This window comes from Hyla sarda, chromosome 10, assembly GCF_029499605.1.
Source record: "Hyla sarda isolate aHylSar1 chromosome 10, aHylSar1.hap1, whole genome shotgun sequence".
Lineage (NCBI taxonomy): Eukaryota > Metazoa > Chordata > Amphibia > Anura > Hylidae > Hyla > Hyla sarda.
Window position 1 is genome coordinate 102695572 of NC_079198.1, and position 24372 is coordinate 102719943.

A 24372-nucleotide genomic window follows, 5' to 3' on the forward strand; every position below is an offset into this window, starting at 1 on the left:
TCCACTGCTCAGGAAGGGGTGTCTCAGAGGCAAGTAGCGATGAGTGAATTTTTGAAAAATTCGATTCGGCCAATTTGCCGAATTTAAAAAAAAAAATCGATTCGATCCAAATAAATTATCGGCAAATTTTTATTAGTAATGTATTTTAATAATGTGTTTAATAAAGTGTGTGTGTTTCACTTTTTTTTCTAAATTTTTTAAATCATTTTTTAGGTAGTACTACTACTCCCAGCATAGAACAGACTGTCCCATGATGGGAGTAGTGCCTGTAGTAATAGACAGATCGCCCCGGGTGTCACTCCTGACACCTGCTGCGATCGTCCTGTATAATGTATAGATGCACGCGGCTTTCTCGCATATAGATAGGACAATCGCATCCGATGTCAGGAATGATACCTGCTGTGATCTGTCCTTAACTGCAGGTACTACTGCTTCCAACAGGTAATATATACCTATTATTCATATTTCCCACAGAGAGCTGTGAGGGGCTGGAACCATCTGGCCAATCACAGCTTTCTGCAGGAAATATGAATAAGTGATGTGAATTCTATTCATATCACTGGCCGGCCGGAGTATAGTGCAGTGATGCGAGCGCAGGAGAAAGCCACTCCATCTCTGCAATAGAAAGGACAATCGCATTGGGTGTCAGATGTGACACTCGGGGCGATCTGTCTATTAGTACAGGTACTAGAAAAATTGTGACTATACAGGAACCTTAAAACTTAGCTTTTATTATGCTAGTATAAAAATAGCAATAATGTGTCAAATTGCAAAGAACATTAAAAGTAATCAGATTAGGTATGTAAAATTTACCAACAGTGATTGTGAATACTTCTACTTTTGAATTCAAACGCAAGATCAGTGTGAATTATGCCCTGAGTATATGCTATGCTATGCACAGACTGTGAACTTATCTCGGAGTATATACTGTGGTCATTGAAAACACTGACAGAGCAGCCGTGTGAATTACATCTTGAGTGGGTAAATAATAATAAAAATACATAACATCACCTTAGAATTGGAAACGCTATGTCAGTGTAAATCGTGTTCGACATATATACGCTGTGGCCATCTTATTTAAATGCAATATCAGTGTGTATTATGCTCCAAGTACATGCTACGCTAAGCACAGACTGTGGACTATATCCTGAGTGTTTATTGCGGTAATATCTCGGCAGTGTGTACTACTTCTCTAAGTTGTGAAGATAAATAACATAATATCACCATATAATTGGAAATGCTATATCAGTGTAACGGTGTCGGTAATATATGCTGTGGTCATTGCAATAATCAACTCATTGGTAGTGTGGATTGCGCTTGGAATCCGTTAACGGACCTTCCTAGCATGAGTAATTAATAGAAAACACAATATCAGTGGGAATTGTATCTAAGCATCATCATCTGTAGTAAATGGCACTTGACGATACAGTATAAATATTTGATGTATTTACAGTAGGACTATTACAGTGCATCCTGTGCAAATGATGTCTTGCCAACTGTAGAAAATCTTCCCCATAGGGATGAATCCAGATATTACGCAACAGTAACGGATCCCCAAGCTAATTGGTGATGCTTAAGGTGTGAACTTGTGCTGAGCCTTACATATTCTACAAGTGAAGCATCCATAGACTTTGGTATCCTAAAATGGATGCACTGCTATAAATGAAGGACAGCAATCTGATGGTGACCTAATCTGAATATTAGGTTTTTTGCTATTTTTTTCTAGATTTTTGACACATTATTTATTGCTATTTTTATACTAGCATAATAAAAGCTAAGTTTTAAGGTTCCCTGTACAGTCACTATTTTTCTAGGAGATTAGGAGACCTAATTTACCTTATCTAGTAATATCATTGCCCCATATTAGTACAGGTACTACAGCTTCCATCATGGAACAGTCTGTAAATAGAGAAAAAAAGTGAAACACACTTACACACACACTTTATTAAACACAATATTAAAATACATTTCTAATAAAAAAATTATAAAAAATATATTATTTTTACATTTAAATGGCCACTTTCTACATTTTTATTATTGTCGGCAAAATTTTTAGGTCCCTGCCCACCCACATAAATTGATCCCTGTTTAAAAATTAGTGGCTGGCTGCCCGCATCTATACATTATACAGGATGATCGCATCGGCTGTCAGAAGTGACAACCGCTGCAATCTGTCTATTAATATAGGTATTACAGCTCCCAGTATCGAGCAGAGTGTGCTTCATGTTCTGAGCAGTAGTACCTGCAGTTAAGGACAGATCACAGCAGGTGTCACTCCTGTCACCCGCTGTGATCGCCCTATCTATTGCAAAGATGCGAGCGCAGGAAAAAGCCGCATGCATCTATACATTATTCAGGACGATCGCAAGGGTGTTGCTAATGAAGAAATTCATTATTTCAAATCAAGTCGAAGTCCGGATTCGGTCCGAATCAAATTTTTCATGAAATTTGGAACAAATTCAACTTTGTCCGATTCGATTTGCTCATCTCTAGAGGCAAGCACTGATCATGCCCTCACTCACTCCCTGAGTCTGCTGTGCTGGGCCTATTCATCCAATCACTGCAGGCTTCTCTGTAAACCCTCCTCTGTTTTCAGACAGCACTCTGATAGGACAGGAGTGAGCACAAATGAGTCCCACCCTAACTTACTGGAGTTCAGCTGGGACCAAAATTACGCTGCAGCCAGACAGAATGTTCTGGATGGTATGTGGACCCCTAGTAGTCTTTTTTTATAAGCCATGATTTCTATAAAATGGAGATAAAATTGTTTTATTTTTTTAGGTATATTATAAAGGTAATTTTTTTTTGCCAAGATGTACAAAATATAAAACATTTATATACAAGGGGCTGTGGCACTCATACAAGTGACAAAGCCTCTTCAATATTTACTATTTATATGGCAGTGCAAGGAGCTGCAGTGTTATCCCATTCAAGTGATTAAGGCAATGCGGCAGTTCCCTGCACATCGCTACAAGTAGTACAGCAATGCAAGGATATGTTTAGATAAACACTGAAGAGGCTTCAGTGCTCACATGAAAACCAGTGCCCCTTCAAACAGCTGAATGAGAAAGGGGACCGTGAGTCAAGCACCTACCGATCTACTATTGATGACCTATTTGGAAGAAAAGCCATTCATTTTTATTGGCTGGACAGCTCCTTTAAAGGGGTACTCCGCTGCTCAGAGTTTGGAACAAACTGTTCCAACCGCTGGAGCCGGCGCCAGGAGCTCGTGACGTCATCGCCCCGCCCCATCATGATGTCACACCCCACCCCCTCAATGCAAGTCTATGGGAGGGGGCGTGACGGCTGAAAGCATTGAGCAGCGCAGTACCCCTTTAATACTCAGGCCAGAGTACCCATCTGAGTTATTAACTAGTTGTATAGCTTGGGTAAGTGAGATTTCAGGACATGCTAGAAAGAACATAAGATGGTAGGCATAGAGAGAAATATATTCTTCATCAGATAGATGGGTAACAGGACTATGCATATGGATCTCAGGTCATTAGAAAAATAGGAATCTCCCCTCAATCTAAATAAGTGGCTATGTCCTCCACTGAATATTGCTTTGGATACATTACTAAATGGGCATTCCAGGGAGGTGGTGGTGGGGTAGAAGGGAAAGTAAGTATATGAGCTTTTTTTATCACCTACCTGAGCACAATTATATAAAAATGACTCACTGGAATATCCATTTAGTCACACTTTTATTATTACACATTCTACAATATTTGTTATAAATTTATATCAGATTGGTTAAATTTCTTTCTTTTACGATGTTCTTTGCAAAAAAACACAACAACCCTGTATATTTGTATTATAACTGACAAAATGTTTTTGCATATAAAAAATGTCATGGAATCACTGAACACTCCTTCTCTAGTTACCAAGTACAAGCGGTAAATCAGAAAGGGTCCATCCTGCATCCCCACTGTGATTATCACACTCCAGACCTCACTGCTACAACATACAGACAATATGTAGTTCTTTACTTTAGCTGATGATTGAAACTTTCTGTCAACTTCTGTATCTGGAGGCGAAGACCATGTTTGAGTTAGCACTATTGTGAATTGCAACACAGCCCAAGTGAACAGACAAAGTCCCACCACAGTTACAGTCTTGTTGGACTTTACTGATGGCTCCTTTATCAGTTGTAAAATATCCAGAATATCTGCACCTAAAGCAAGGTACATCAGAAGAAGCTGAGCGAGTTGGTCTCGGCTCATTTTACCTCTTGGCATGAGCCAACGTCCTATGATTAGAACCAAGATTGTTAATTCTTCCGAGCCTTGCACCATTTCGGAATTTTCTTTGTAGACCTGGCAAGAGACCGTAATATGCATTTTTATAAAGGAAATTAAAGCAAATATACAGTAGAATACAAGTGTACTTTAGCCAGTAACTTACGATTGTGATGGTGAACCTCCCATTACAAGATTTATCTACTTATTTGGGGAGATTTATCAAAACCCATGCAGAGAAAAAGTTGACCAGATGCCCGTAGCAACCAATCAGATTGCTTCTTTAGTAAAAAAAAAAAAAAAAGCCTCTAAAAAATAAAGAAGCAGTCTGGTTGGTTGCTATGGGCAACTATATTACTCTCTCTCTAAACATAGGTTTTGTGAAATCTCCTCCATTGTTCATTCAGAGATACTGTTATGATGCAGCAATCAGATGATTGCAATGGGTCTGGCTTCAGAAACCAATAACCAGCAACCACTTCAGGGAAAAGGTAGTATTTCTGTAATGTTCTTTTCTGTGTTTTGGTATTTTTCTGCATTCGGTCCTGTTCAGACATTAGGTTTATGTATTCTCCCTGTTTTGAGAAGCGTTAATGCTTCCAGCCCATGGCATCCCGGTGTGGTTATTTAGACCCTACCTTTGCTGGAACTCGCTGCTGGTAATTAAACCTGTACTCTGACCATGTCTGTTTTTTATGCACCTTAGCTATGTTTGAGCACATATCCTAGTTTTAAACATGGTTTTCTGTCCTGTTTGATATATAGATTTTAGCCTGCTTTGCTTTATTACATTTGTCAGGTTTTAGTATTTGTGTATGTTCATTCTGCATTTGCTTGCTGTTTATGTCACTACTGTTTTTACCTTGTTTATTCCTGCTACTCCTAGGAAAGAATCCTGTTTTGAGCCTTGAGCTAATCCGTCTATCTAAGAGTGAGTGAGTCTTGTGAATGTACCTGTGTTTGCTTGTATTTAGTATTTCTGTTTCCTCCTAGGCCAGTATCTTGATCACTCTGTGGAGAATGCCTCCCAGCTAGGAGTATATTTGCCTTTGATATTGATGTCTTTGTTCTGAGTCCAGTGTGAACAGTGCCCTTGATTTCCTGACCCATTTTATGTTAGTATGCTATTTCCTGCCCTGTGTGTATTTATTTATCTGTCAGTTGGTTATTGAATTCCCGTTATGTTCCTGACTTGTTCCCCGACTATGTACAGTTTTGTTTATTTTGTTGTCTTCGACGCCAATGCACTTTAGCGCAAGGAAGGGAACGGCTCCAAGTTGTCATTCACCGCTAGGGGGTTTAGAGAAGTAGGCAGGGAGAGATGTCTTAGGGACAGCTTAGGGCTCACTTCTCCCTTCCCCCCGTTCATGACAATTTTATGCTGGCCATTCAAATGAGTGACAAACCATGTAACACATGGACTGCTTTTTGTCCGGAGCTTGGTCCTCTTATATGTTGTCCATAATCCCTTTGGACATACTAGGTCCCCCAAAGAGAGAAATGCTGTCTGTAGCCACTGTGACCTCTCGATACATGATGGAGGTCACGAGCAAGAAATCACTCTATACTAATTCTTTACTAGGGCATATAAAAATGTGGTTCCTACAACTCTTTAAATGGAATAATGTGTTCTGAAGTACCATCTATGGGGGACATTTATCAATGTTTGCTTATGTATTCTTTTTTTTTTAGTAATTTTTTCCTTACTTTTTTTTTGCTTATGTGTGACTTATTTATCAACTGCTTTCAGCCTGTTGATAATTTTCTTTCACGTAAGCAATTTTTTCTTTTTTACTTTGGTAGTAGCTTTTTCTGCTCCATGTTTGAGCTGGAGTAAATTTAGTCAATTTTTAACCCTGTTGCGACTGTCGCAGTTAATAAATACCTGACTACCCGTAGTCCATTTTAAAATTATTACTACGTAGTTAATTTTTGGAAAACTTGCTTTTCTCGCTTTCCAGTCAAAATGTCATACGAAAAATCTCGTAGTCACAGTTGCGACAATTTTGCGACAATTATAGTAAAGAAAACCTGACTAAACCCATTGATAAATGTCCATATATATGACTACCTTTTGTGACAGCCTCACCATACAAAAAACATTTCTACAGTAATCAGCACCTGCCAGCAAAAAGCTAGTTGTTGTCACTTGGAGTCAAGTCGTCGCACACACCATTCCAAACAAGATGAAGTAAAAAACACATGATCACATGAGAGGAAAACAGTCAAAGAATCTTCATGTACCCTAATATACCATAAATAAGGGTGTATTTACATGTACAATATCCTGATCATATTTGATGCATCGGATTTGAAGCTGCTGATTTTATGCTACAGAGTTCAATTTAAACTAAATAACTGAACACTGTTTAAATCCTGTGCATCAAATATGCGCAGGATAGTTTATGTGTGAATAGACCCAAATATAGAAATCTCCCTACTGAATGAAATATGGTGCAGAGGACCGTAGGGGAACTGTCTACAGCTGATTGTGAATTTATTGTGACAACACACAATTGACCAAAGTTATCCCATAGAGTTACAGCTAGAGTTCACTGAATCTTCTGTTAGATTTGCCAAACCAAAGTCTAATGAATCAGCTGTCAATTCTGCAAAACTACAATGCACACTAATGTTCTTTAGTTGCTCATGGCTTGATCTTTGTTGGTCAACCACTCCTGGGGAGATTAATAATGGTCTGACTTTTGAGGAGTCCAAACTGTTTAGATATGGTTTTGTAACCTTTTCTAGCCTGATGAGCATTAACAATTCTTCTTCTGAGTTCCTCAGTAGAGATGAGCGAAGTTACAGTGATCCCGATACCTCACTAAGTTCTCGGCTTGGCAGTTGCTGACTTTAGCCTGCATAAATTAGTTCAGCTTTCAGGTGCTCTGGTGGACTGTATCTACCTTTTACAGCCCACTGGTGCAAAATTGAACACGTTTTCATTTTTTAAAGGGGAGGAGGAAAATATGAAAGTGTAAAAATGAGTCCTTAAAGGGGTACTCTGGTGGAAAACAATTTTGTTAAAATCAACTGGTGCCAGAAAGTTGAACAGATTTGTAAATTACTTCTATTTAAAAATCTTAATCCTTCCAGTGCTTATCAGCTGCTGTATGCTCCACAGGAAGTTCTTTTCTTTTTGAATCTTTTTCCTGTCTGACCACAGTGCTCTCTGCTAACACCTCTGTCCATGTCAGAAACTGTCCAGAGCAGGAGAGGTTTGGTATGAGGATTTGCTCCTGCTCTGGACAGTTCCTGACATGGACAGAGGTGTCAGCAGAGACCACTGTGATCAGACAGAAAAGAAATTCAAAAAGAAAAGAACTTCAACTGTAGTACACAGCAGCTGATAAATACTGGAAGGGTTACAATTTTTAAATAGAAGTAATTTACAAATCTGTTCAACTTTCTTGCACCCGTAGATTTAAAAATAAATAAATAAATATTTTCCACCGGAGTACCCCTTTAAGGTTAAAATGGGCTGAGTTCTTAAGGGGTTAAATAAAGCAGGTTATGCACTAACACACTGTATTAGCACATAATTTTAAGGTGAAAATAGAGTCAGGTGTTTTGAATCAACACGATATTGATTTAAAACACTTGGCTCTAATTTCAACTTAAAATTATGTGCTAATCCTAAAAGTTCACATACTTTTGCCATTCACAGATATGTGATATCTGACTTGTTTATTAATTTTGGTTTTCTTAAAGGCAATCTGCAGTAAATTAAACTCATCCCCTATCCACAGGATATGGGATAAGTGTCTAATTGCGGGGGTCCGAACACTGGAACCCCCATGATCTTCTGCGCAGGGCCTTGGCTCTGCCACGGCTCTCCCATGCAGGAGGCTTGCCGGCTGGAGCATGACGCCGTGGCCGACACGCCTCCTCTATGTATCTCTATGGGAGAGGCAGGGATTCAGCATTCATGCCTCCCTGCACACAGCGGGGCAATGCTTGGGCCCTGTTCAGGAGATCGTGGGGGACCCAGCGGTCAGACCCCCTGCGATCAGACACTTATCCCCTATCCTGTGTATAGTGGATAAGTGTATTTCGCTGCAGTTGTCCTTTAATCTACTTTCAAGACATCTGATGTGGTTTATCTACCGTATATACTCGAGTATAAGCCGACCCGAGTATAAGCCGAGACCCCTAATTTCAACCCAAAATCCCAGGAAAAGTTATTGACTCGAGTATAAGCCTAGGGTGGGAAATACCTCATCCCCCCCTGTCATCATCCAGACCCGTCATTAACATCCTCATCATCCCCTTGTCATCATCCCACACATCCCCCCTTCATCATCCCCTTGTCATCATCCCACACATCCCCTTATCATCCCACACATCCCCCCTTCATCATCCCCTTGTCATCATCCCACACATCCCCTTATCATCCCACACATCCCCCCTTCATCATCCCCTTGTCATCATCCCACACATCCCCCTTCATCATCCCCTTGTCATCATCCCACACATCCCCTTATCCCACACATCCCCCCTTCATCATCCCCTTGTCATCATCCCACACATCCCCTTATCCCACACATCCCCCCTTCATCATCCCCTTGTCATCATCCCACACATCCCCCCTTCATCATCCCCTTGTCATCATCCCACACATCCCCCCTTCATCATCCCCTTGTCATCATCCCACACATCCCCTTATCATCCCACACATCCCCCCTTCATCATCCCCTTGTCATCATCCCACACCCCCCCCCTTCATCATCCCCACCCCCCTTCATCATCCCCACACCCCCCCCCCTTCATCATCCTCTTCTCATCATTCGCCCTCAGTGGTCTTCAACCTGCGGACCTCCAGAGGTTTCAAAACTACAACTCCCAGCAAGCCCGGGCAGCCATCGGCTGTCCGGGCTTGCTGGGAGTTGTAGTTTTGAAACCTCCGGAGGTCCGCAGGTTGAAGACCACTGCGGCCTTCAACATGCGGACCTCCAGAGGTTTCAAAACTACAACTCCCAGCAAGCCCGGGCAGCCATCGGCTGTCCGGGCTTGCTGGGAGTTGTAGTTTTGAAACCTCCGGAGGTCCGCAGGTTGTAGACCACTGCGGCCTTCAACATGCGGACCTCCAGAGGTTTCAAAACTACAACTCCCAGCAAGCCCGGGCAGCCATCGGCTGTCCGGGCTTGCTGGGAGTTGTAGTTTTGAAACCTCCGGAGGTCCGCAGGTTGAAGACCACTGCGGCCTTCAACATGCGGACCTCCAGAGGTTTCAAAACTACAACTCCCAGCAAGCCCGGGCAGCCATCGGCTGTCCGGGCTTGCTGGGAGTTGTAGTTTTGAAACCTCCGGAGGTCCGCAGGTTGAAGACCACTGCGGCCTTCAACATCATCCAGCCCCCTCTCACCCCCTTTAGTTCTGAGTACTCACCTCCGCTCGGCGCTGGTCCGGTCCTGCAGGGCTGTCCGGTAAGGAGGTGGTCCGGTGAGGAGGTGGTCCGGGCTGCTATCTTCACCGGGGGCGCCTCTTCTCCGCGCTTCCGGCCCGGAATAGAGCCGTTGCCTTGACAACGACGTATCTGCGTCGTTGTCAAGGCAACGTGACTATTCTGAGGCCGGGCCCGAAGCGCTTAGAAGAGGCCTCCCCGGTGAAGATAGCAGCCCGGACCACCTCCTCACCGGACAGCCCTGCAGGACCGGACCAGCGCCGAGCGGAGGTGAGTACTCAGAACTAAAGGGGGTGAGAGGGGGCTGGATGATGTTGAAGGCCGCAGTGGTCTTCAACCTGCGGACCTCCGGAGGTTTCAAAACTACAACTCCCAGCAAGCCCGGACAGCCGATGGCTGCCCTGGCTTGCTGGGAGTTGTAGTTTTGAAACCTCTGGAAGTCCGCAGGTTGAAGACCACTGCGGGTGGGGGAGTTCACTCGAGTATAAGCCGAGGGGGGTGTTTTCAGCACGAAAAATCGTGCTGAAAAACTCGGCTTATACTCGAGTATATACGGTACTTTTAGAAATCTGATGTAGTTTAGGTCTGATTTATGCATATATGAAAATGTGAACGGTTCACAAACGTTCAAGTTTAAATGCACTCTAGGTGTTATTCCAGTTTTATGATTATGTCACAATGATGCTGGCCTTGATGTCTGGCTTCTCCTATGATATTGTCAGATATGACTGGTGTCAGGCCCAAGGCCTGATTATGGAAACATACCTGTGTTTTATTATTGCATCTGTGTATAAACTAAGACCTGGGGGGTGAGGGGTCATTCAGACGGTGTATCCTGTGTCCCTGTTTGTGTATTGCAGTTTATTAGGGGGCCTGGCTGGTTGTTTGTTTGAAGTCAGGAGTTTCTTTGAAGCGGCAGGATGGGAGATAACAGATGCCCCTTGGTGGGATCAGAGGGGAGGGGGGAGTGGAGCTTCCCTCCAAAGAAAACAAGCAGATATGATATTTAAACAATGCTAGACTCAAAGTTGGTTGTTAAGATCTGTGCCCCAAGCTGACAAGACCATCCTAAGAACAGCTGGAGACCCACTCTCATGGATTGCTATACTATTACGCTGTAAGAACTTCATTTTTACTTTTCTGAACTTCATTGCTAAACTCTTATATATATTCTTATACCTGTATGTCTTTTGTTTATTTTTATGCATAGCACTGTGATACCTTTTATCAGATTAAATGTTTAATTAATTAGCTCTGGTTTTTGATCTCTAAATATATGAGCTCACCTTTCTGAAGGCAGCTCGGGTGAAACACGTTTATCTAAGGGTTAATTTGGTGACTTGCTGGGACTAGTAGTGGATACCCAGAGGTCTGGCGGCTTTAACCCTTGCACCATCACACTCTCTCTAGTGTCTTGGCTGGACCGATAGGGTGTGATCGTGACAACTGGGATTTCTAATATCTTCTTTAGGGACAATCTTTTTTAATCATTACAACACACAGCAGCTCAGATGTATCAATCTGTCTTAAAGCAAAGCTCTCTTTATTTTTCCCATAGTAACCAATCACAGCTCAGATTTCCAATCATAACATGCTCTAGTAAAATAAAAGTTGTGACAGGTTGCTATGGAAAAAAAACCAGATAGTTTTGGTTTAAAGGGGTACTCCGCTGCTCAGCGTTTGGAACAAACTGTTCCGAATGCTGGAGCCGGCGCCGGGAGCTCGTGACATCATAGCCCCGACCCCTCGTGACATCACGTCCCACCCCCTCAATTCAAGTCTATGGGAGGGGGCGTGACAGTCATCACACCCCCTCCCATAGACTTGCATTGAGGGGGTGGAGCGTGATGTGACATCATGAGGGGGCGGGGCTATGACATCACAAGCTCCCGGTGCCAGCTCCAGTGTTTGGCATCGGGAGCAGTGTTTAGCTGAGTACCCCTTTAAGGTAGATTGATAAAACTAGGCCACTGATTTAGAAGTGAAAGATCACAGCCCAAAAAGACACCAAAAACCTACTGTGGAAAAAAAGATCAAAAATGATGTTTAGGAAAGTTTGCAGAAGTAATGGCACATTTTTAAAAAACATGTTTGACACACACACTGTTAACAGAGTGAAATTCATTTCCCTATGCATTTCCCCCAGATTCAAAGGGAAACCTAGTAGTAAACAAGGCATTATATGTGTGAATGTAATAATGCAATATGTAAGTGATTAACCCCTTAAGGACGCAGGACGTAAATGTACGTCCTGGTGAGGTGGTACTTAACGCACCAGGACGTACATTTACGTCCTGTGCATAACCGCGGGCATCGGAGCGATGCCCGTGTCATGCGCGGCTGATCCCGGCTGCTGATCGCAGCCAGGGACCCGCCGGCAATGACCGACGCCCGCGATCTCGCGGGCGTCCGCCATTAACCCCTCAGGTGCCGGGATCAATACAGATCCCGGCATCTGCGGCAGTGCGCGATTTGAATGAATGATCGGATCGCCCGCAGCGCTGCTGCCGGGATCCGATCATTCATAATGCCGCACGGAGGTCCCCTCTCCTTTCTCCATCCGGCTCCCGGCGTCTCCTGCTCTGGTCTGTGATCGAGCAGACCAGAGCAGAAGATCACCGAAAACACTGATCTGTTCTATGTCTTATACATAGAACAGATCAGTATTAGCAATCATGGTATTGCTATGAATAGTCCCCTATGGGGACTATTCAAGTGTAAAAAAAAATGTAAAAAAATTTAAAAGTAAAAGTAAAAAAAAAGTGAAAAATCCCCTCCCCCAATGAAAAAGTAAAACGTCCGTTTTTTCCTATTTTACCCCCAAAAAGCGTAAAATTTTTTTTTATAGACATATTTGGTATCGCCGCGTGCGTAAATGTCTGAACTATTAAAATAAAATGTTAATGATCCCGTACGGTGAACGGCGTGAACGAAAAAAATAAAAAAGTCCAAAATTCCTACTTTTTTAATACATTTTATTAAAAAAAATCATAAAAAGTTTTTTATATGCAAACGTGGTATCAAAAAAAGGACAGATCATGGCGCAAAAAATGAGCCCCCATACCGCCGCTTATACGGAAAAATAAAAAAGTTAGAGGTCATCAAAATAAAGGGATTATAAACGTACTAATTTGGTTAAAAAGTTTGTGATTTTTTTTAAGCGCAACAATAATATAAAAGTATGTAATAATGGGTATCATTTTAATCGTATTGACCCTCAGAATAAAGAACAAACGTCATTTTTACCATAAATTGTACGGCGTGAAAACGAAACCTTCCAAAATTAGCAAAATTGCGTTTTTCGTTTTAATTTCCCCACAAAAATAGTGTTTTTTGGTTGCGCCATACATTTTATGATATAATGAGTGATGTCATTACAAAGGACAACTGGTTGCGCAAAAAACAAGCCCTCATACTAGTCTGTGGATGAAAATATAAAAGAGTTATGATTTTTAGAAGGCGAGGAGGAAAAAATGAAAACGTAAAAATTTAATTGTCTGAGTCCTTAAGGCCAAAATGGGCTGAGTCCTTAAGGGGTTAAAGGGAAAAGGTCTATTGGGAAAAGCTGTAAAAAGGAAGCTCTAGTATTCTTTTGGGTGTATCTAGCTTAGATACAAGATCAGATATGGTTGAGCATGGAGAAGCCCTGCCATGAGAGGCAACACATGGTGGGATATCCTGCACATATAGCTAAGCTGTAAGGGCCCTTCATATAACTTCTAGGGGTGACTGACTGTTGCATGCTTAGGCTCACCAGATCATCACATTAGCAGTTTATAATTGCACAGAAAAGGCAGGATTAAAGTGCTTACCATGAGGCCTCCATATTTGTTCTGACCATTGTCGGATCTCAGACAGAGTCTTGATTTGTTGCTAAAGACAATACGGTTCTAATTTAAAGCAATCCAGGTTTCTTGTTCATGACACCATTGCAAATTAAGGCAACTGTGGCTGGATGTCGATGACAGGACACATAGCACTGTGATACCAAATTTCCTACTGCTAAGCACCGCCAATGGTCTTGGTAAAGACAAGGAAGCTGTGGGAACTGCTCGTTTTTGTTGACAGATCCAACGATTCTCTTTACTGGTGGTTTATCTGAGCTATCCAAAGCCAGTATGTCATGTGTGTGCCCTCATGTAACCTTCTCCCAGCACCTCCTAACAGCTTGGTCAGAATGGCCAAGGTGCTGAGCAATTTGTCAAACCCACCAGCTTGCTTCTCTCAGTTCAATAATGTACCCCCACTCAAAGTCAACTCTGCTGTAGGGGTGTGTCTACCAGTGAAGGATCTCTCGCGAAGAGGTGCGCTACCAAAAAGTAAGAGAGCCTTTTTATAGGGCAATGGGCGAGGTACTTTTATGCCCTGTTGTTGCAAGACCCAGAGTCTAATCAAACAACACCTGTAATCATTTACATATCTGCCTTATACATTTCCACATCCCAATAACTGTATATTCTTAGTTCATTGAACCGAGACACATCAAAAGTCTTACCTCTTTTACACACATATATGCCACACGTTTCTCATATGTGATAGTCTCACTTATACCTTAACTTTTTTATTTTTACCATATGACTGCATTGAACAGGGTCTGTGTCCTGCTGTAAAGTTACAATGGTTTCTGACCCTAGAGTCTACTGTGATGATATAATGTTGGTACAATCTTGGATTCTTCTATAATTCTTTGTTGATATTACTTATATGACTATTACCTAATGCACATTCCTATGTATTCACTTTGTTGCCCATAGCAGCCAATCATAGCTCAGCTTTCATTTTATCATAACAAAATGAGAAATAAAATCTGAGCTATGGGCAACAAATAATCTTACTATAAGACAGCTTGATAAATCTTTCTCTATATTCTTACATTTAACTTTGAAATGTCATGAGGTCACAGTGGTGCTGGCCTTAATTCTACTGTTATGATGTTGTAGTGGTATCAGTTTATGTCAGGGATGTTGCTAGGATCTGCAAAGATTAGGGGCACAACCCTCTAGGCATATGTTTTGTATTTCTCTGAACCGGGATATGCAAAGCCATTTTCGGGGGCAGTATTTATTTATTTTTAAATTGTAAAAAAAAAAAAAAGTTAAATATGTTAACACAACTCTAATTTCCTTACCAATATATGTTAATGACATAATGCCACACTGCCCACCATTGCTTAGTATCTCCCATTAAATGCCCACAAACTGACTACCCAGAATGCCCACTGCCACATAATGTCACGCTGCCCAAGCCCAGCAGCTAACATACTACCCACCATAGCAGTAGTGCCCTCTTTGTGTCCTACATAGTACTGGTGACTCCTATGTTCCCACTTTCCCATATTAAAGGTGCCCTTTTAATTTCCACTACTTTATTACCGGTAGTGCTCCCAAACACAATAAAATGCCCTCCAAGTATTGATGCTAGGTAATTGCCATTCACTCTGCAACTGTGCCACCCACTAAATAATAGTTTGTCCTGAGTGCCCCCTTAAGATAATTGTAGTAACTGTGTAGTTGAGTGCCTTAGTAATAGTTCCCCCACTCATTTGCATTAGTACTTTGTGGGGGGCATCAATACTAAGTGCCTTATGTCTCCCATTCAGTCCCTTTATGCCCCACACCCAGCTATAATGCCTCATAGTGCCCCTATTCAGTACAAGTGTCCCTTAGAGACCCCACTCAGTAATAGTGTCTTCCCCTCAGTATTGCCCTGTTAGTGCCCTCACTTAGCAATAGTGCCCCCACTTGGTAATAATGCCCCCCTAGTGCCCTCCATTTATGCATTGTGGCCACATAAAAAAAAATAATAATAATACTCACATAGTGCCATTTCCATGATGAATGTAGCTGCTCTCTGTCTCACTCTGGGACAGGATTCATAAAGTTCCTACAGCCTGTGTGACCTCTCTTACATTTTACTTAAAGGGGTACTCCGGTGAAAACCTTTTTTCTTTTAAATCAACTGATGGCAGAAAGTTAAACATATTTGTAAATTACTTCTATTGAAAAATCTTAATCCGTCCAGTACTTATTAGCTGCTGAATGGTACAGAGGAAATTCCTTTCTTTTTGGAACACTGAGGACATCACGAGCACAGTGCTCTCTGCTGACATCTCTGTCCATTTTAGCAACCATGCATAGCAGATGCATAGCAGATGTATGCTAAGGGCAGCATGGCGGCTCAGTGGTTAGCACTGCGGCCTTGCAGCTCTGGGGACTTGGGTTCAAATCCCACTAAGGACAACAATAAATGAAGCTTTATTATAATAACGTCAGCAGAGAGAACTGTGCTCGTGATGTCATCAGAGAGCATTCCAAAAAGAAAAGAATTTCCTCTATAGTATTCAGCAGCTAATAAGTACAGGAAGGATTAAGATTTTTTAATAGAAGTAATTTACAAATATGTTTAACTTTCTGCCACCAGTTGATTTAAAAGAAAAAGGTTTTCACCGGAGTATCCCTTTAAGTTTATCTGTATCTGGAGGACACAGATACTATTGAAGGAGATGGTTGCCCGGATATCTGAAGCACAAGGCAAGACTTAGTGTTTTTTTTGCCATCTAATAACATTACAGTGCAGTAGAGTTAGGACAAATAGTAATAGAGTGTCAGTGCCTGTGATTCATCTAAGGTTCCTGGCTCTCTACCACAATTGACTTGGGTATGGTGGATACTCTGGTTTCTGACACATGATTGTACTCTTATTGACCCATTCTCCACCAATTTTTAGATTTTTATTCATGCTCTCCTGGCTTTTTGACATTGGACTATTTACAGTACTGACCACCCTTCTGGTTTTGACCCTCTCTTGCCCATCCTGGATTTTCATAGCAAGTCATCTAAGTCCCTAGCAGCTAAGTCAATCTTGCTTTTGCAGTAAAGCTGGTGAAAACCTAAGGGTAGCCTTAGATTCTGTTAATTACAGTGGCATTGGTCTTTGTTGAGCCATGTAATAAATATAGGCTTGCAATAAAATTATTTGAAAAGAATATTATTTTGTGACAGAAAAACTTGGCTCCATCTGGTCTCATGTAGTCTTTATATCTATCTGTGCTATCTGTACTGTGCACCAAAAAGAGGTGAGTCTAGGGCATCACCACCAGACATGCGTCATTATGCCTATGTTTGATCCACATCTCCAGCACATACTCAAAACAAAAAGTAATTTACAAATCTGTTAAACTTTTTTGAACCAGATGATATAAAAAAAAATTTTTTCTACCTGAGTACCCCTTCAAACCTTAAAGGGGTACTACCGTGGAAAACTTTTTTTTTTAAATCAACTGGTGCCAGAAAGTTAAACAGATTTGTAAATAACTTCTATTTAAAAATCTTAATCCTTCCAGTACTTTTTAGGGGCTATATACTATAGAAGAAATGCTTATCTTTTTAGATTTCTCTGATGTCATGACCACAGTGCTTTCTGCTGACCTCTGCTGTCTATTTTAGGTACTGTCCGGAGCAACATATGTTTGCTATGAGGATTTTCTCCTGTTCTTAAAATGGACAGCAGAGGTCAGTAGAGAGCACTGTGGTCATGACATCACAGAAATTTAAAAAGATAAACATTTCCTCTGTAGTATATAGCCCCTAAAAAGTACTGGAAGGATTAAGATTTTTAAATAGAAGTAGTTTACAAATCTGTTTAACTTTCTGGCACCAGTTGATTTAAAAAAAAAAAAAAAAAAAAAAAAAGTTTTCCACGGTAGTACCCCTTTAAGGTTTGAAGGGGTACTCTGGTGGAAATTTTTATTTTTTATATCAACTGCTTCAAAAAAGTTTAACAGATTTGTAAATTACTTCTATTAAAAATCTTAATCCTTCCAGTACTTATCAGCTGCTGTATGTTCCACAGGAAGTTGAGTTGTTCTTTCCAGTCTGACCACAAGTGCTCTCTGCTGACACCTCTGTCTATGTCAGGAACTGTCCAGATTGGGAGCAAATCCCCATTGCAAACCTCTCCTGTTCCGGACAGTTACTGACATGGACAGAGGTGTCAGCAGAGAGCACTGTGGTCAGACTGAAAAGAACAATTCAACTTCCTCTGTAGTATACAGCAGCTGATAACTACTGAAAATATTAAGATTTTTTATTAGAAGTAACGTACAAATTTGTTTAACTTTTTGGCACCAGTTGATTTGAAATTTTTTCCCCCCACCGGAGTACCCCTTTAAGGCAAAATTTATGCCTGCATATACTGATTTGTAAACATTGTCCATTATTTATTCTTTGAATGCATGCATTAACCCCTTAAGGACAATGGACGTACTCCTACGCCCCCGTTTCCGAGTCCTTAAGGACCGAGGACGTTGGAGTACGTCCTGTCCATTCCCGGCCCCCCGCCGCTAGCCGGAGGGGAGCCGGTGCCCGATGCCTGCTGAAATCGTTCAGCAGGCATCGCGGCATATCGCCCAGGGGGGTCATTATGCCCCCCCATGTCGGCGATGGCCGCAGATCGCTGGACAATTCAGTCCAGCGATCTGCGGCGATTCCGGGTCAATCGGGTCTCCAGTGACCCGGAATTACTGGCTGATCGGGGCCGTCAGAGACGGCCCCGAACAGCCAGGGCCTGCAGGGGTGAGGTGGCACTGGTGCCACCTCACGATCGCCCTGATTCGTCGGCCGGATTCCCGGCCGACCAATCAGGGCGCCTGCTGCGGGTGTCACTCCCGCACCCGCTCCGCCCCTCTTGCGGAGGACGTGAGCGGGTGCGGGACGTGCACCCCTGGTGCTGGGGACCCCGATCCCCGGCGTTAATGTTGGGATCGGGGCCCCAGGAGCGACGACGGCGGCGGGACTGACCTGTGCGGCGATCAAGCAGCAGCAGGAGGTGAGTGACAGCCTCCTGCTGTTGCTTAGCAACAGCTCCCAGCATGCAAAAAGGGCATGCTGGGAGCTGTAGTTATGCAACAACAGGAGGCAGACCACCACAACTCCCAGCATGCACTTATGGGCATGCTGGGACTTATGGTTTTGCAACAGCTGGAGGCACATTCTTTCTATGGAAAAGTGTACCTTCAGCTGTTGTGTAACTACAACTCCCAGCTTGCACAAACAGCTAAAGTGCATGCTGGGAGTTGTAGTGGTGCATCTGCTGGTTGCATAACTACAACTCCCAGCATGCCCGTTGGCTGTCGGTGACTGCTGAGAGTTGTAGTTTTGCAACAGCTGAAGGCACACTGAGTTAAGTAGCAAACCAGTGTGTCTCCAGCTGTTGCATAACTACAATCCCCAGCATCCCCAGCCAAAGTAGTATGCCTCCCGCTGTTGCATAACTACAACACCCAGCATGCCCTTCCGCTGTCCGTACATGCTGGGGGTTGTAGCTTTTGCAACAGCTGAAGGCACACTGGTTGCAAAACACTGAGTTTGTTGCCAAACTCGGTGTTTCACAACCAGTGTGCCTCCAGCTGTTGCAAAACTACAACTCCCAACATGCGCTGATAGACCGTACATGCTGGGAGTTGTAGTTTTGCAACAGCTGGATGTTCCCCCCCCCCCCCCAATGTGAATGCACAGGGCACACTCACATGGGCGGAGGATTACAGTAAGTATCCGGCTGCAAGTTTGAGCTGCAGCAAATTTTCTGCTGCAGCTCAAGCTGCCAGCGAGAAACGACTGTGAACCCCCCGCCCGTGTGACTGTACCCTAAAAACACTACACTAACACAAAATAAAATAAAAAGTAAAAAAACACTACATATACACATACCCCTACACAGCCCCCCTCCCCAATAAAAATGAAAAACGTCTGGTACGCCACCGTTTCCAAAACGGAGCCTCCAGCTGTTGCAAAATTACAACTCCCAGCATGCACTTATAGACCCTACATGCTGGGAGTTGTAGTTTTGCAACAGCTGGATGTCCCCCCCCCCCAATGTGAACGTACAGGGTACACTCACATGGGCGGGGGATTACAGTAAGTATCCGGCTGCAAGTTTGAGCTGCGGCAAATTTTCTGCCGCTGCTCAAACTGCCAGCGAGAAACTACTGTGAACCCCCCGCCCATGCGACTGTACCCTAAAAACACTACACTAACACAAAATAAAATAAAAAGTGAAAAACACTACATATGCACATTCCCCTACACAGCCCCCCTCCCCTCCCCAATAAAAATGAAAAACGTCTGGTACGCCACTGTTTCCAAAACGGAGCCTCCAGCTGTTGCAAAACAACTACTCCCAGTATTACCAGACAGCCACTGACTGTCCAGGCATGCTGGGACTTTTACAACAGCTGGAGGCACCCTATTTGGGAATCACTGGCGTAGAATACCCCTATGTCCACCCCTATGCAAGTCCCTAATTCAGGCCTCAAATGCGCATGGCGCTCTCACTTTGGAGCCCTGTCGTATTTCAAGGCAACAGTTTAGGGTCACATATGGGGTATCACCGTACTCGGGAGAAATTGTGTTACAAATTATGGGGGGTATTTTCTGCTATTACCCTTTTAAAAATCTAAAATTTTTGGGAAACCAACATTTTAGGTAAAAAATTATAATTTTTTTTTACATATGCAAAAGTTGTGAATCACCTGTGGGGTATTAAGGTTCACATTACCCCTTGTTACGTTCCCCGAGGGGTCTAGTTTCCAAAATAGTATGGCATGTGGTTTTTTTTTGCTGTCCTGGCACCATAGGGGCTTCCTAAATGCGGCATGCCCCCAGAGCAAAATTTGCTTTCAAAAAGCCAAATGTGACTCCTCCTCTTCTGAGACCTGTAGTGCGCCAGCAGAGCACTTCTCACCCCCATATGGGGTGTTTTCTGAATCGGGAGAAATTGAGCTTCAAATTTTGGGGGGTATTTTCTGCTATTACCCTTTTAAAAAATGTAAAAATTTTGGGAAACCAAGCATTTTAGGTAAAAAAAAATGTATTTTTTTTACATATGCAAAAGTCGTGAAACACCTGTAGGGTATTAAGGTTCACATTACCCCTTGTTACGTTCCACAAGGGGTCTAGTTTCCAAAATGGTATGCCATGTGTTTTTTTTTTTTTTTGCTGTTCTGGCACCATAGGGGCTTCCTAAATGCGGCATGCCCCCAGAGCAAAATTTGCTTTCAAAAAGCCAAATGTGACTCCTTCTCTTCTGAGACCTGTAGTGCGCCAGCAGAGCACTTCTCACCCCCATATGGGGTGTTTTCTGAATCGGGAGAAATTGGGCTTCAAATTTTGGGGGGTATTTTCTGCTATTACCCTTTTTAAAAATGTAAAAATTTTGGGAAACCAAGCATTTTAGGTAAAAATATATTTTTTTTTTAACATATGCAAAAGTCGTGAAACACCTGTAGGGTATTAAGGTTCACTTTACCCCTTTTTACGTTTCCCGAGGGGTCTGGTTTCCAAAATGGTATGCCATGTTTTTTTTTTTGCGGTTCTGGCACCATAGGGGCTTCCTAAATGCGGCATGCCCCCAGCGCAAAATTTGCTTTCAAAAAGCCAAATGTGACTCCTTCTCTTCTGGGACCTGTAGTGCGCCAGCAGAGCACTTTTCACCCCCATATGGGGTGTTTTCTCAATCGGGAGAAATTGGGCTTCAAATTTTGGGGGGTATTTTCTGCTATTATCCTTTTTAAAAATGTAACATTTTTGGGAAACCAAGCATTTTAGGTAAAACATTTTTTTTTTTTTTTACATATGCAAAAGTCGTGAATCACCTGTGGGGTATTAAGGTTCACTTTACCCCTTGTTACGTTCCCTGAGGGGTCTAGTTTCCAAAATGGTATGCCATGTGTTTTTTTTTTGCTGTCCTGGCACCATAGGGGCTTCCTAAAGGTGACATGCCCCCCAAAAACCATTTGAAGCTCCTTCCCTTCTGAGCCCTCTACTGCGCCCGCCGAACAATTAACATAGACATATGAGGTATGTGCTTACTCGAGAGAAATTGGGTTTCAAATACAAGTAAAAATTTTCTCCTTTTTACCCCTTGCAAAAATAAAAAAATTGGGTCTACAAGAACATGCGAGTGTAAAAAATGAAGATTGTGAATTTTCTCCTTCACTTTTCTGCTATTCCTGTGAAACACCTAAAGGGTTAATACACTTATTGAATGTCATTTTGAATACTTTGGGGGGTGTAGTTTTTATAATGGGGTCATTTATGGGGTATTTCTAATATGAAGACCCTTCAAATCCACTTCAAACCTGAACTGGTCCCATGAAAAATAGCGAGTTTGAAAATTTTGTGAAAAATTTCCAAATTGCTGCTGAACTTTGAAGCCCTCTGGTGTCTTCCAAAAGTAAAAACTCATTAATTTTATGATGCAAACATAAACTAGACATATTGTATATGTGAACCCAAAAATGTTTTATTTTGAATATCCATTTTCCTTACAAGCAGAGAGCTTTAAAGTTAGAAAAATGCTAAATTTTCATTTTTTTCATAAAATTTTGGGATTTTTCACCAAGAAAGGATGCAAGTTACCATAAAATTTTACCACTACGTTAAAGTAGAATATGTCACGAAAAAACAATCTCAGAATCAAAATGATAACTAAAAGCATTCCAGAGTTATTAATGTTTAAAGTGACAGTGGTCAGAATTGCAAAAAACGCTCCGGTCCTTAAGGTGTAAAATGGCCTGGTCCTTAAGGGGTTAAATAGGATACTTACAGTTTTGGTGCATTCGGGAACTGTCAGGTTGGTAACATTCATTAGAACTTGCAGGTTATCGAGTTCAATCACAAATATAGTAGGGATAATAGTACATAAATATATAAACACCATTGGAGAAAACCTACAATGACACAGAGAATTGTTTAGTACAAAAGCAGAAATTAAAATGCAAAAACATGAATACGACAGCTATGTGAAAAAATTGCATCACTAGTAATGAATTCAAATTGTGAAGTCTGCAAACACTTCCCTCCTCTCTGATCATAGTAATGGGATACCTGATAATATGGTAGACTTGTGCAATGTAGTTATCTTTTTCTTACACGTTGTTATAACCCTTAATGATAAATGTTTAATCACTGGGGGGCTTTTAAAATCACATCTGCCTAAATTTGAATAAGCCTCTTCCCTATAATAAAAGTTTGAATCATCCTCTTTTTCCCCATTTCCTTTATTGTAAACAAAATAAAAACATAAAATAATAATAACCAACAGTCCTCAGTGTCTTACCCAGGAAAAAGAGTGCGTGATGGACATGCGGTACAATATAGAATATAATATTTACATATACAGTTACATAGAAAGCCTATACACAAAAATGAAAATGGAAAAATAAAATAAAAAATAATAATGGTAGAAAACAGAATTATTAAAAAAAAAAGTTAAAATATTCCGCAGGGCCCTTGCGGTTAATATTATATCTGCATGGATTAACAGCCTAAATTATCCCACTGTTCCTGAAAAATGCAAAAATTGAATTTTTATGGTATAATTCACACAAGCTTTAAATGAAAAGTTCAGTAATTGGTCCAATGAGTCAATGGATCAGTAAATAAATTCTGGCAATGTGATAGTTTGGTTATTTTCACCTAGAGGAAAGAAAGGAGGGTGCTCAGTTCCCTCTATTTGTGCCAGTTGTATCAAATGCAAAATCGTCTGCCTGTAATGAAGAAAAGAGCAGTTTCACCAAATAGAACAAATGCCACTATATGGCCAGTATCCACCTGTAAAAGAATACACAGTTCCACCTAGTAGCAGTGGTAGTAAAGTACAGTGGGCTGCCTGCGGGAGAAAGATTGTTTGGCACAATGTGCCACTCACCGCTCCACATCGTCCGGATTTATTTTGGCGCTCCAGCCAGTGGCGGTAGGACTTACTGCGCCCACACGCCGGTGGTGTCTCTGATGGTCTCTGCAGCCGCAAGCTGGTCAGCTTTCCGTAGCTGCCGTCAGCTGACTGTAGATCAGCTGACCCGGTAGGCGCGCTCCCTCAGAGATTTAAACTTTTGCAAAGATGTTCAAACTTGTCCACTGTATACAAAGTTGTTTTCAGGCAACAGGGGTGGATTGTGGATAGTGATGGTGAATCTGTTTGAGTAGTCAGATTTCCACATGTGCCGTTATGAGCCATACCTCAATCCGTACCGCTTAGTGTGAATGTGGCTGTGCATCTTACATCCGTATACTTGCTAAAAAGTCACAAAATTCTAAATTGTGTCTAGGGATGCACCACTGAAGAAGGGGTCTAGACACAATTCAGAATACCCCGAAACGCGTTTGTGATTTTGTGACTTTTTAGCAAGTATCCGGATGTAAGACGCACAGCCACATTCACACTAATTATTCATACCGGCACATGTGGAAATCTGATTGCTCAAACAGATTCACCATCACTATCCACAATCCACCCCCTGTTGCCTGAAAACAACTTTGTATACAGTGGACAAGTTTGAACATCTATGCAAAAGTTTAAAAGTTTAAATCTCCGAGGGAGTGCACCTACCTGGTCAGCTGATCTGCAGTCAGCTTGACCATAGCTCCCGGAAGCTCGCCAGTGTGCGGCTGCAGAGACCATCAGAGATGCCACCGGCGTGTGGCCGCAGTAAGTCCTACCGCCGTTGGCTGGAGCACCAAAGTAAATCCGGAAGACGTGGAGCGGTGACTGGCACATTGTGCCAAACAATCTTTCTCCCGCAGGCAGCCCACGAGAGACCGGCATACCGGCAATATACCAACACGGTACTTTACTACCACTGCTACTAGGTGGAACTGTGTATTCTTTTACAGGTGGATACTGGCCATATATTGGCATTTGTTCTATTTGGTGGAACTGCTCTTTTCTT

At 42.2% G+C, this 24372-nt stretch overlaps 1 protein-coding gene across 1 annotated transcript in view; it reads right to left on the bottom strand.

The window, feature by feature from the left end:
- Positions 1-1780: 1780 nt before the first annotated feature.
- Positions 1781-24372, bottom strand: part of LOC130294147 (transmembrane protein 26-like) — a 51602-nt gene continuing 29010 nt past the window's right edge. The window contains exons 4-5 of the mRNA XM_056543650.1: positions 22248-22371; positions 1781-4316 (exon numbers count right to left, since the gene is read on the bottom strand). Coding sequence (XP_056399625.1) covers positions 3732-4316; positions 22248-22371 — 709 coding nt within the window. The 3' untranslated portion in view covers positions 1781-3731. The remainder of the gene's footprint in view (positions 4317-22247; positions 22372-24372) is intronic.